This window comes from Piliocolobus tephrosceles, chromosome 9 (assembly GCF_002776525.5).
Source record: "Piliocolobus tephrosceles isolate RC106 chromosome 9, ASM277652v3, whole genome shotgun sequence".
Taxonomy (NCBI): Eukaryota; Metazoa; Chordata; class Mammalia; order Primates; family Cercopithecidae; genus Piliocolobus; species Piliocolobus tephrosceles.
In genome coordinates, this window is record NC_045442.1 from 31,310,381 (window position 1) to 31,322,600 (window position 12,220).

Consider the following 12,220-nt stretch of genomic DNA (forward strand, 5'->3'; position numbering starts at 1 on the left):
ACGGGGTTTCACCATGTTAGCCAGGATGGTCTCGATCTCCTGACCTCATGATCCGCCCACCTCGGCCTCCCAAAGTGCTGGGATTACAGGCGTGAGTCACCGTGCCCGGCCCCATTTTGTTTTTTAAGTCCTGATGTTTTCTCAGTTGGGTGTGAACTCAGTCCCTCTACAGAATCATTCTAAACTATTCCTAGACTGATAGACCATTCCTGGATTGGACCATTCCAACGACAATGGCAATGGCAACGCTATTCCAGAAACCATTAGAATGACTCTAAAGAGAGTAGAAGCACTTTTTCTCTCTGCCTCTTCCTAAAGGCTGAATATATCCTATTATCCATGGCCTGTTCAATTCCTTTTGTTAGGGATAGACTCCATTCCTCAAGCTCCCCCAAGCTCTCAGAACCTGGGTAATCTTTGATTCCTTGCTTAGAAAACACATACTTCTTCCATTCCTACCCATAGCTCCTTCCAATAAAGAAGAGGCTGAAGAGCTGAGCCCTTCCTTCCCCCAGCTCTTAGTAACGTAGCAACAGCCTCATATTGGATTTATACTTCTAGATAATCCATCTCCAAAATGCCTGCAGTCATATGCCTAGAATTGAGCTTCAGGCATACTGAGCACTATAGCTAAGCAGGAAGCAAAAGGATCCTCTCCCCAGGAACCACTGGAGCTCAACTGGTCAAGTTCATAGTAAAAAATGTTATGGGAGAAGAGCCTGCCAAATATGCAAAAGGACAAGAGGCCAAGAGATCAATGAGGGACCTCCTGGCTCTATTGGCAGTTATCATTGAGCTCCCAAAAGAACTAAGGACTGGATCTACTTTTATAAGGTAGCCTTTCTCTCCAGGAGGCTGCCCCATTTCAGGGATTCCAGGCAGTCCTACTTTCACTGAGAAGCCAGTCAGTCATTGAGATTCCTCCCCATATGAGGATCAGTTTTTCACATTTCCTTCTCTATCTTCTGCAAAGCTTGCTCCAACCTGATTATTTCAATGAGTGTTCTAGTGTTCTCAGCCTCCTGGCTGGAGTAGGGGCCAAGAGGCTGCCAGTTCTCACAAATGCCTCACCCCTTGTAAGGTATAATTGTTCTCCTTTTCCTAAGGTCTGAAGGTGTGGGGTGGGCAGTAGGTATTCATGGAACTCTATACCACCTTAACTGTATGACTCTGTATTCCAAAGGACAGTGTAAGCTTTACAAAAAAGGAGCAGGTCCCAGGTTAATAATCATGGCAACATGCTGGATAGCCACTAATGAGAGCTGCAGCTTGAGACTATGCAAGCACACAAATGAAATGACACAACGCATTCAAAGAGAACACGGGCCAATGGACTATCTAGCTAGGTGTACCTACACAGAGTTTTTTATTTTCAATGACCCGTATGTCCACAACCACACCTTCAGCATGCACACTCTTGTGATGGATAGCCCAGACAGTCCACACCTCCTTCTCTCTCCTTTCTTCCTAAGGCAGGTATATGCAGATTAGGGTAATCTTTAGCTTGGATCCCTCCCCTAAGCTACCCTACACCTTGACTTTTAGAGGACAGAGGGATCTTCGCAGATCCCAAAGTATTCCCAGTGTCCTGGGCTATCCTGGCACCTGGCTTCTTTCCATCAATCTAGAGTTCTAATCCTTGGAATGACCTCTTTAATGGTAACCAAGAAAAAAAAAAAAAAAAAAAGATCCCAACTAGATGGACTACTCTTTCCCTCCAAACCCAGTCCAGGTATCCAGATAGAGCTGAGGACTGTACTTAAGCTCTCTATGCCAGCTCTGAGACAACGAGAAGGAGAAGGGGGAAGGGTCTTGCTTGAAGGTCCCTCACAGTTTCCCTAGAAATGGTAGATCTTTAAGCCTCCCCACAAGGTAACAGCAGACTCCAAGCTTTCTAGGCTAACTATGTGATGTTCAAGTCTTCCTTCTGTCTCCAGGCAACCAGATGCCCAGGAGAATTCCCAACACTGCAAAGCTATAATCACGTGCAATTCTTCCAAAGCCGTGCTGTGTTACTAGGGAAGGGTAAATTGTGCTCTATACAATGGAAATGGGACCCAGGTGTTACATATACAAAATAAACATTTAAAGAAATAAAAAGGGGAAGGGAGAGAGAGGGAGAGAGACCTTGAGGTTCTTAAAGAGTAGTACCCTCTCTAACTGGTTCAGGGCTTTGGTCTGCTCCCCACTACTTAGCTCCAGTTTGTTGAGGAGACATGGAGATATCTGCGAAAGACAGGCAAACGCACGATTTAAACAGAGTGAAATAAACTCAGACACACACCAACAGGGCACAGGGCAGGAATGGGGATGGATGGCAGGGGAGAGGAGAAGGTCAGGTGCATGCACCACACAACTAAGGGTCATCTCCATAGGTAAGACCTCTTAGGGCTGCAAGCAGAATCCTCATCAGAGGCCTGTGAAGTCCAGGGCTTCAGTTCAAGATAGAAAGAAGCCATTCTTTTGACCACCATTCTTCTCCTAGCAGTTTAAGAACCCTTCGGTTCTTAAATGTCTGGAGTCAAGCTTGACTAATTTCTTCAATACAGACTAGCACAATCAAGAGCCCAGTCTAATTCAGCATTGAGGTAGGATTTGGGACACAGCCTCTCTCGGCCTTCTACCTGCGGATAAGGCTAAATCTTGAGGGGATGCAGGACTTTCATCTTTGTCAACAGAAATTTTTAGCCAAGACTGATGGGTACCATGCAGTCTCCATGAAGAACTGGCTCACCAGCTGACATGGTGGTTCAAAGACAGGCCAGAGTGGAAAAGCTGGGGAAGGGATATATCTGGGAGATAATATATTTCTCACTAAAGGAGTGAGAGCTACTTCTAGATTCCAAGCAAAGCATATCTTTGCAAAGCAAGGTTACCCCAAGGCATTGAAGTTGGGAGATTAAGGTTTGGATGAGGGACAGCAGATCAGCTCTCAGGTCATACCTTCTTCATGTTGGTCCCCACATAGTTCTTGGGTTCTTCTTTAAACTGAGGTAACCTATAAGATAGAGAATCCATCAATTGTCATTAGGGATAATGACAAATGTCCCCCTCCATGCCAACCATAAACCAAAGGTGCTCTGAGCCAGAGCATGCCCTGTGTCTTAGAAAAGGCTACAAAAGAGAAGCAGACTAATTTCACCCTTTTCAGAGCTTCATCAAAGAGCCACAGGAATCGGGGGATGTGTGACATGGACGAAAGGAGGTAGTCGTGAGAGCAAGGTAAGTGCCCTTGGAGTGTGGAGGCTCTTTTTATCCTGAGACTGATTCCTTCCTGCTTATATTCACTTCGCAAATACTGCTGCCAAGAGATGGGGGGGAGGGCAGTCTATCAAAACCCTAGGAGAGTAGGCAAAAGGGAAGAATTAACAGGCAGGTTGAAGTTTTGAAACCAGTAAATTTGAGCCTGAGGAGTAAAAAATTCTTTGCAGCAGGGTCCAAGGGCAGTCTAGTCTGTAGATAATAAGGGTTATTATCTATAGATCTGAGAGCAAAAAGAAATCCCAGAGGAAGGTATGAAGCCATTGCCTCAGCTCTTCTGTCTGTTGAAAGGAGGTGCAGGAAACAGGCCTAGTATGAAAAGGCCTCCTAGGCCCTAGGCTAAGGGCCTTACCTAAGGGTAACCAACCATCTTGGTTTGCCTGGGACTGAGAGGGGTTTGCCAGGATGCAGAACTTTTAGTGCTGAAATCAGGACAGTCCTGGGCAAATCACAATTGCTGGTCACCCTAACCTTGGCCCTCTCCCACAGAAATCAGGATCCCTTGAGTTTGGCTTCCTCTCTGGGTTCCCTTTCCCAGCTGCTACCTCCACAGAAACAAACACAAATTTGGGAAGCATAATGAGGTCTGCTGGCCTATACTAAATAACCCTCTGCCTCCACCTGAGGCCAAATCAGCTCCCTCCTCCTTCTCCCTTGCTCAGTAACCCTGGGCCCAGAGAACTACCCCCAATCCATAATCCCAGTGGCCTCTGATGTGGCTGTGGGTTTGGCCAGGTCCCTGACGTGGCTGTGTGGAAGCAGGCAGACTCAAGAGGCCTGGGCAGCCGGGCTGAAGCAAACAGCAGCAGGTTTACCTTGTGAAGAGCAGCTGCACCATGTCTACGAGAGTGTGCTCTGCGGATTTTCTCAATAACTCTGCACAGGCAAAAACAAATAACACAGGTGTCATTACTTGCTGTGCTATTATCAAGAGGGTTCTCAGAGCAGACTCCCCTCCAAACCCTGTTTACCAAGGATTATGCCAAACTTATTAAAACCAGCTCCAGCTCAGCCTGGCAGCCATAACTTTACTGGCCCACTAGGTGGCACTACTGAGTCAGGGAAAAAAGGGGAGGGATAGATGTGTTCTGGGGGGTTTGTAGGTTGGTGTCAATCCCAGAAACCCCAAGAGAGGGTGATTTGGTGCCTGGGCTAAGTCAATCTGGGATCCATCCCAACTCCTGCCCTGGCATAATGGGCTGAGGTCTCTACTCTAGCTTCATAATATTCAAATACAGAGATTTCTTCTAGACCCCTATGATTGCATGAGATAGATGATGGAGAAGTCCTGAATTTTCCATCTCTCTGGGAAGATAGCCTCCTATATTCATACTCAGACACTGGCCCCAGAAATGGTGAAGGGGCTAATATCCAAGCACCTACCACTGAGCCTCATTTCAAAGCAGATCCGGAAGCAAGACTGCATAATCTCACACACAGATTCATTTGTTAGGTGGGCACCCACTGGGGTTAGCAGCAGAGTCCGTAGAACCTATCAGGAAGAAAAAGGAATTACTGTGATAAACAAGGTACTGAGAGGTACTCGAGGGTAAGAGAGAGTGGTTAGCAAGAATGCTGACCTCACCTCAGCTTGGCAGAGAGGTCTCCAAGGAGCTCGTCCCGGGAATTGTTTCTTCACTTTTTATGACCCTGACATATTTCAGAACTCATTCCAGCCCTAGCCCATGAGCCCAAGAGATGGATGGCACAAATACAGTCTGCCAGAGGTACAAGTGTATTTAAGGCTTCTGGTATTTGATATCACTTCATATAAAGCTTTTACTGATTTTCCTTGGAAAAAGCTTTTACTTTGGGTACCCCAGCTGCTTGTCTGGAAACAAAGTAGCTCCCTTAAGCCCCAGTGAAGTCAAAACACAGCTTCATGCTGTGGGCAGAGTAAGTAGAGTCCGCGGCACCAGCCCCTGGCCATTAGCCTAATTGCTATTTCCCTCTCCCTTACCTGAAGGATTTTCATCAGGACAACTTCATCACTGGCAGGATCTGTGCCCACAAAACGAGCATGGGTGACAGCATCTGCCATGTTCTCCATGCCCTCTGCTGTGCCCTCATGGGTGGGATCTGCTCCAGCAAAAAAGGAAAGATTAAGTGATGTGGAGAGGAGAGAGATAAAAGGTAAGGCAGCCTGTCTAGCTTTGAGAGACAGTTTTTCCTCTCCAGTTCCCTAACCCACGACTCCTTGAGCTACATGAGAATTGCCCACAACTGAATTTTTTTTTTTTTTTTGAGACAGAGTCTCGCTTTGTCGACCAGGCTGGAGTGCAATGACGTGATCTCAGCTCACTGCAACCTCTGCGTCTTGGGTTCAAGCGATTTTCCTGCCTCAGCCTCTCGAGTAGCTGGTGTTACAGGTGCCCGTCACCACACCCAGCGAATTTTTTTGTACTTTTAGTAGAGATGGGGTTTTGCCATGTTGGCCAGGCTGGTCTTGAACTCATGACCTCAGGTGATCCACCCACCTAGGTCTCCCAAAGTGCTGGGAATTACAGGTGTGAGCCACTGCGCCTGGCCCCATAACTGGTTTTAACAAGCTCCTCAACACAAAATCTACTGGGTAAAACTGGTTCTCAATTGCTGGGCCCACACCAAAAAGTTTTGATTTTGTATGCCCAGAGTGGGGCCTGAGAATTTGTGTTTCTAACAAGACCCCAGTTGAAGTTAAACACCGCCGAGCAGGGGACCATACTCTGGGAATCACTAGTATAAAGCTACTAATTTCATAGAGGAGGGGCCTGGAAATAAGAGTTTTTGACTCAGAACAAGAACTAAGTAGGGTCAAAGCTTTGAATGCCAAGGCTGTGGCCTTTTCTCCTTTCATCTTTCAACACAGCTTCTCTCTCTGGTTGCTTTTGGAGTTTTGTGTTCAGGCGCAACTGAATTAGGGGAGCAGGAGGAGGAAATGAACATTCACTGCCGCCAATACTCATATCCGGGTGCCACGTGACAGCAGATCAAAGACCTTTTTTTGAGACGGAGTTTCACTCTTGTTGGCAGGCTGGAGTGCTATGGCACAATCTTGGCTCACTGCAACCTCCGTCTCCTGGGTCAAGCTATTCTCCTGCCTCAGACTTCCCGAGTAGCTGGGATTACAGGCATGCACCACCATGCCTGGCTAATTTTGTATTTTTAGTAGAGACGGGGGTTTCTCCATGTTGGTCAGGCTGGTCTCGAACTCCCGACCTCAGGCAATCTGCCAGCCTCGGCCTCCCAAAGTACTGGGATTACAGGCGTGATGCCCAGCCCAAAGACCTCTTCTTTTAGTTTCATTCTTATTTAAAACAGTATGATGATGAGCAAGAATCCTGTTTCCAGATTAACAGGCATAAGGAGAGAAAAAAGATAAACTAAACAGGACTGGAGGTTGACTAGCTAGGGGGCAGGCGGCAGGGAGGATTTCAGCTGTACAGAATAAGAGGGGAGAAGCTAGAGGTCAGACAACCAGCACCATGCTGGAAATGAACACAAATACTATCAAGCAGGGAACTCAGCTCCCATTTCATTCATGTATTAAATAGCCACGAGAAATAGCCAAATAAGTTGTCACCATCAAGGGTCTTGCCTAGCCCCTGCCCTAGGTCTGCTCTGAAGGATCCTTTCCAGGGCTGTTTAGTTCTAAAAGGGAAGCCTAAGTAGGGGGAAAGGGCAGGCATATGAAAAAGCTTTGCGAGTGACAGAGAAAGTTGCTCCAGAGATGGCACGGTGTAATGCAGGAACACGTCCTAATTTTAGTCACAGGAATTATAAGATATTATTGTTATTTTCTTTCTCTCTTTCTCTCTCTTTTTTTTTAATTGAGACAGAGTCTCGCTCTGTCACCCAGGCTGGATGGAGTCCAGTGGCGTGATCTCGGATCACTGCAACCTCTGCCTCCTGGATTCAAGCAATTCTCCTGCCTCAACCTCCCGAGTAGCTGGGATTACAGGTGCCCACCAACACCCAGCAATTTTGGTATTTTTAGTAGGGACAGGGTTTCACCATGTTGGCCAGGCTGGTCTTGAACTCCTGACCTCAGGTGATCCATCCACCCTGGCCTCCCAAAGTATTGGGATTACAGGTGTGGGCCACTGTGCCCAGCCCATTTTCTCTTTCTTGGTACCTGAAATCAGGGAGTTCCTGAGTCTAAAGCTCAGGGGATGGCTGAGAACCCAAACATGTCTGTAGTCCTAGCTACTGAGGAGGCTGAGGTAGAAGGATCACTTGAGCCCCAGAGGTCAAGGCAGCAGTGAGCCATGATCGCACCACTGCACTCCAACCCGGGCAACAGAGTGAACTCTGTCTCAACAAAAACCCATAAAAAATAAAAAGGCAGACTAGAGTGACAGGTCTTTGACAAGAACCATAGGCAAAGCTTGCTAGCAACCCATAAAATCAGTGGCACAAAAATTCTGGTCTGGCAGTTGTATGGGGCCAAACAAAAGGTCAGTCCTTGAAACAGGATCTAAAATAATCCCTGAAACCTTGGATCATAGGAGCAAGAGGTAGGAGTTTTCTTCTAGAAGAGCAGCCTAAACCCTTCTTTAAAATGTCCTCCTCTTCTGGCTACTCTGGAACCAACATCAGGGAAATCTGCCAATCCCATCTCCTTTGCTTTTTTGGCTTTCACACACTCCTTCCTGCTCTTTTTTTCATGCCCATTGCAATCACCACCTCCAGCATTCTCCTTTCCCACCACAGGAAACTCCAATGACCAGCTGGCCTGAGGTCTCCAATGACTAGCCTGTCTGCCAAGTCCAGGAAGGAGAGAGAGTAACACCAACAAGACAGCAGAGAGAAAAGGCACAGCAGCGGCAGTCACGGGAGGCTGTGAAGAGAGATGACCTGCAGGTGGTGCTCAGGGCAAGGCTGGAAGTGGCTGGGCCTGATTTTGTTTAGGAAAAGTATGAAGCTGGGACTAGGATGTCAGAGAGGCTGAGGCACCTGCTCAGAAGCTAGCTGGTACCCAGGATTCCAGCTCAGGATCCTGAATGCATCAGCTAAGCAAATCCAACATTTCTAGAATAGAAAAAGGGTTTTCTTGCCCTGAACTGAAGACTATTTTCTTTTCTGGCTAGCTAAAGCCTGAGCCTTATATTTTGTCTCCCTACTTAAGAAACAAAGACAGCTGCCTGTTTTCTATGTTCTTCATCCTTGTACATGGGCTGCCAATCAGGGAAAATGAATTCCCGAATTGAGTGTCAAGACCAATTAAAAAAGAAATCCAAAGAAAGACACCATGAACAAATATAGAGATAAACTATAGATTAGGGGAAATACTTGGCCTAGATTAGGAGCAAATATTTGTAATGCTATGATAGGCAATGGGTTAACATTCATACCATACAAAGAACTCCTACAAATTGACATGAAAAATAAACACAACTCAATTTAAAAAAGAAGTGAAGACAGGAAATTCAAATGTTCAGCCTCCAGGAAATAAAAACAACAAAAGGCTGGGTACAATGGCTCATGTCTGTAATCCCAGCACTTTGGGAGGCCAAGGTGATGGATTTCTTGAGCTCAGGAGCTCAAGACCAGCCTGGGCAACATGGAGAAACTCCATTTCTACTAAAAGTACAAAAACTAGCTGAGTGTGGTGGCGTGTGCCTATAGTCCCAGCTACTTGGGAGGCGGAGTTGGGAGGATCACCTGAGCCCGATGGTCCAGGCTGCAGTGAGCCGTGATTGTGCCACTGCACTCCAGCATGGGTGACAGAGCAAGACCTTGTCTCAAAAAATAAAAAGAAAATACCACTTTTTACCTACCAAGTTGGCACAAATAAAACTGATAATATTCAGTGCTGATGACCGGGTAGGGAAGTAGAAATTCTCAGTCACAGCTGGTGGAAGTGTAAATGATGTAACCTTTTGGGGAAGCAACCTGGTAATAGCTATAAAAATGTAATATGCACATGGTCTTTAATCCAGAAATCCCAAGTTCAGAAATCTTTCATACAAGAGTAAAATTAGTAATAAGGGGCTGGGTATGGTGGCTCACGCCTGTAATCCCAGCACTGTGGGAGGCCGAGGCATGTGGATCACGAGGTCAGGAGTTCGAGACCAGCCTGGCCAATATGGTGAAACCCCGTCTCAAAAAAAAAATTATTAATAAGGACATGTGATCAAGGATGCTTATATTAGCATTATTTATGACTTCGCTAGGAAACAATCTTAAATATTAAGAATGAGCACATGAATTGTGTTATATCTATATTACACTATGGAAATTATAGAGTTACTAAAAAAATCATACAAGGGGCGACGGGAGAGAGAAATGGGGAGTTATTGGTTACTGTTAACTCCCCATTATGTTAGGTTTCTATTTGGGGTAATAAAAACGTTTGGGAAATAGATGGTGGTGATGGCCGCGCAACATTGTGAATGTAATTAATGCCAATTAATTGTAAGCTGAAACTGATGGAAATGGCAAGTTTTATATATATTTTCTACAATATAAAAGAATAAATCAGATGAATAGTTATATCATGTACATTTAAGTTAATAATATCTAGGGTTTTTCTGTTTTTTTGTTTTTTTTTTTGAGATGGAGTCTCGCTCTGTCGCCCAGGCTGGAGTGCAATGGTGTGATCTCAGCTCACTGCAACCTCTGCCTCCCGGGTCCAAGTGATTCTCCTGCTTCAACCTCCCGAATAGCTGGGATTACAGGCACACACCACCACGCCTGGCTAATTTTTGTAGTTTTAGTAGAGATGGGGTTTCACCATATTAGTCAGGCTGGTCTCGAACTCCTGACCTCGTGATCCGCCCACCTCAGCCTCCCAAAGTGCTGGGATTATAGACATGTGCCACTGTGCCCCAGCAAGTTAATATTATTAAATGAAAAAAGAAAATATGCAGCACATAATCCTATTTTTATTTCATTTTATTCTATTCTCTTTTTTTTTTTTTGAGACAGAGTCTCGCTCTGTTGCTCAGGTTAGAGTACAGTGGTGCGATCTCTGCTCACTGCAAACTCCGCCTCTCAGGTTCAAGCAATTCACCTGCCTTAGCCTCCCAAGTAGCTGGGATTACAGAAGCCCGCCATTGCGCCCAGCTAATTTTTGTATTTTTAGTAGAGACAAGGTTTCACCATGTTGGCCAGGCTGGTCTCAAACTCCTGACCTCATGATCCACCCGCCTCAGCATCCCAAAGTGCTACGCTTATAGGCGTGAGCCACCACACCCGGCTTTATTTCATTTTAAAAAGGGATGGTACTTCATTTATAAAGACATAGAAAAACATAAAGATTCAAACCAGGCTGTTAACACTATTTGCCTAAAGGAGGAGGAGGAACATTGAGAAAGATACAGGAAGGACAATTAACTTTTCTTTTCAATATCTCTTTATTGTTTGTCTTCTTATAATGTACATGCATTATGTCTGAAAAAATAACTTTAAAAATAAACCTATCCAGGCCATGTGTGGTGGCTCAGGCCTGTAATCCCAGCACTTTGGGAGGCCGAGGCAGGCGGATCACGAGGTCAGGAAATCGAGACCATCCTGGCTAACACAGTGAAACCCCGACTCTACTAAAAATACAAAACAATTAACCAGGCGTGGTTAATCTTGTTGTTGGGTCAATCTTCTTCCCTCTGGATTACCTTGAATCAAATCCCAGACACTGTATCATTTTATCTGGGCGCCTGTAGTCCCAGCTACTCGGGAGGCTGAGGCAGGAGAATAGCGTGAACCCGGAAGGCGAAGCTTGCAGTGAGCCGAGATCATGCCACTGCACTCCAGCCTGGGTGACAGAGTGAGACTCTGTCTCAAAAAATAAATAAACAAACAAACAAACAAACCAACCTAACCAAACTTCCAAGAGTAAGGTACCATACCCTTAACTCTTTCCAAAGCATAGAGAAGCCAGAGTACCAAGGAAACCTCTTCTCCTGCCCTTCCCACCCTGTACAACTTGAGTCAGCTAGCATGATGAATAACCAGTAACAATCCTGTTTCTCTTCTACAAGTAAAGAAATGACTGGAAAAAATTTCCCACTATCACCAGCTCATTGCCTAAGGCCTAGGCACCCCAAGAAAGGTGGTAAATGAAGTGCTGTGGTCATGCAACAAAGCCTGAGCTCTTACCTATGAGTGCATAGGACAGGAACTTGTTGACAGAGGTGAGTGCCAGTCCAGTGATAGGGCCAGTGGTATCTTCAGAGCGAATCACTTCCAGAAAAGGACGAAGGAATACATTGGGCTCAATCTCTGAGAGTTCTGCAAGAAAATAAACAAAAATGAAGAGGTACCATCTAAGAGAAGCGAAACCCTGGAAAAAGGTTCTTGTTTGTGCCATGAGGCTAGAGGTCTTTGTTGTTGGGTCAATCTTCTTCCCTCTGGATTACCTTGAATCAAATCCCAGACACTGTATCATTTTATCTGTAACATTTTCAGTATGTAGATCTAAAAGATTAGGAATCTTAAAAAAAGAACAAACACACAATGTTATCTTCTCTTTTTTTTTGGTGATACAGAGTCCTGCTCTGGAGTGCAGTGGCATGATCTCAGCTCACTGTAAACCTCCACGTCCAGGGCTCAAGCCCCTCAGCCTCCTCAGTAGCTGGGACTACAGGCATCTGTCACCACGCCCAGGTAATTTTTTTTTGGGGGACGGAGTCTAGCTCTGTCGCCCAGCCAGGCTGGAGTGCAGTGGCTCGATCTTGGCTCACGGCACGCTCTGCTTTCCGGGTTCACGCCATTCTCCTGCCTCAGCCTCCCGAGTAGCTGGGACTACAAGCGCCTGCCACTACGCCCAGCTAATTTTTTGTATTTTTAGTAGAGACGGGGTTTCACCGTGTTAGCCAGGATGGTCTTGATCTCCTGACCTTGTGATCCGCCCGCCTCGGCCTCCCAAAGCACTGGGATTACAGGCATGAGCCACTAATTTTGTATTTTTACTAGAGATGGGGTTATGCCATGTTGCCCAGGTTAGTCTCGAACTCCTGAGCTCAAGCAATGTGCCCGC

At 45.9% G+C, this 12,220-nt stretch overlaps 1 protein-coding gene across 4 annotated transcripts in view; it reads right to left on the reverse strand.

Moving 5' to 3' along the window:
* Positions 1–12,220, reverse strand: part of GBF1 (golgi brefeldin A resistant guanine nucleotide exchange factor 1) — a 141,878-nt gene that overhangs the window by 27,430 nt on the left and 102,228 nt on the right. For all 4 annotated transcript variants that reach the window (XM_023206492.2, XM_023206493.3, XM_023206495.3 and 1 more), the window contains exons 4-8: positions 11,341–11,472; positions 5,222–5,340; positions 4,645–4,753; positions 4,077–4,137; positions 2,944–2,998 (exon numbers count right to left, since the gene is read on the reverse strand). In XM_023206492.2, the coding sequence (XP_023062260.2) occupies positions 2,944–2,998; positions 4,077–4,137; positions 4,645–4,753; positions 5,222–5,340; positions 11,341–11,472 (476 nt within the window). The remainder of the gene's footprint in view (positions 1–2,943; positions 2,999–4,076; positions 4,138–4,644; positions 4,754–5,221; positions 5,341–11,340; positions 11,473–12,220) is intronic.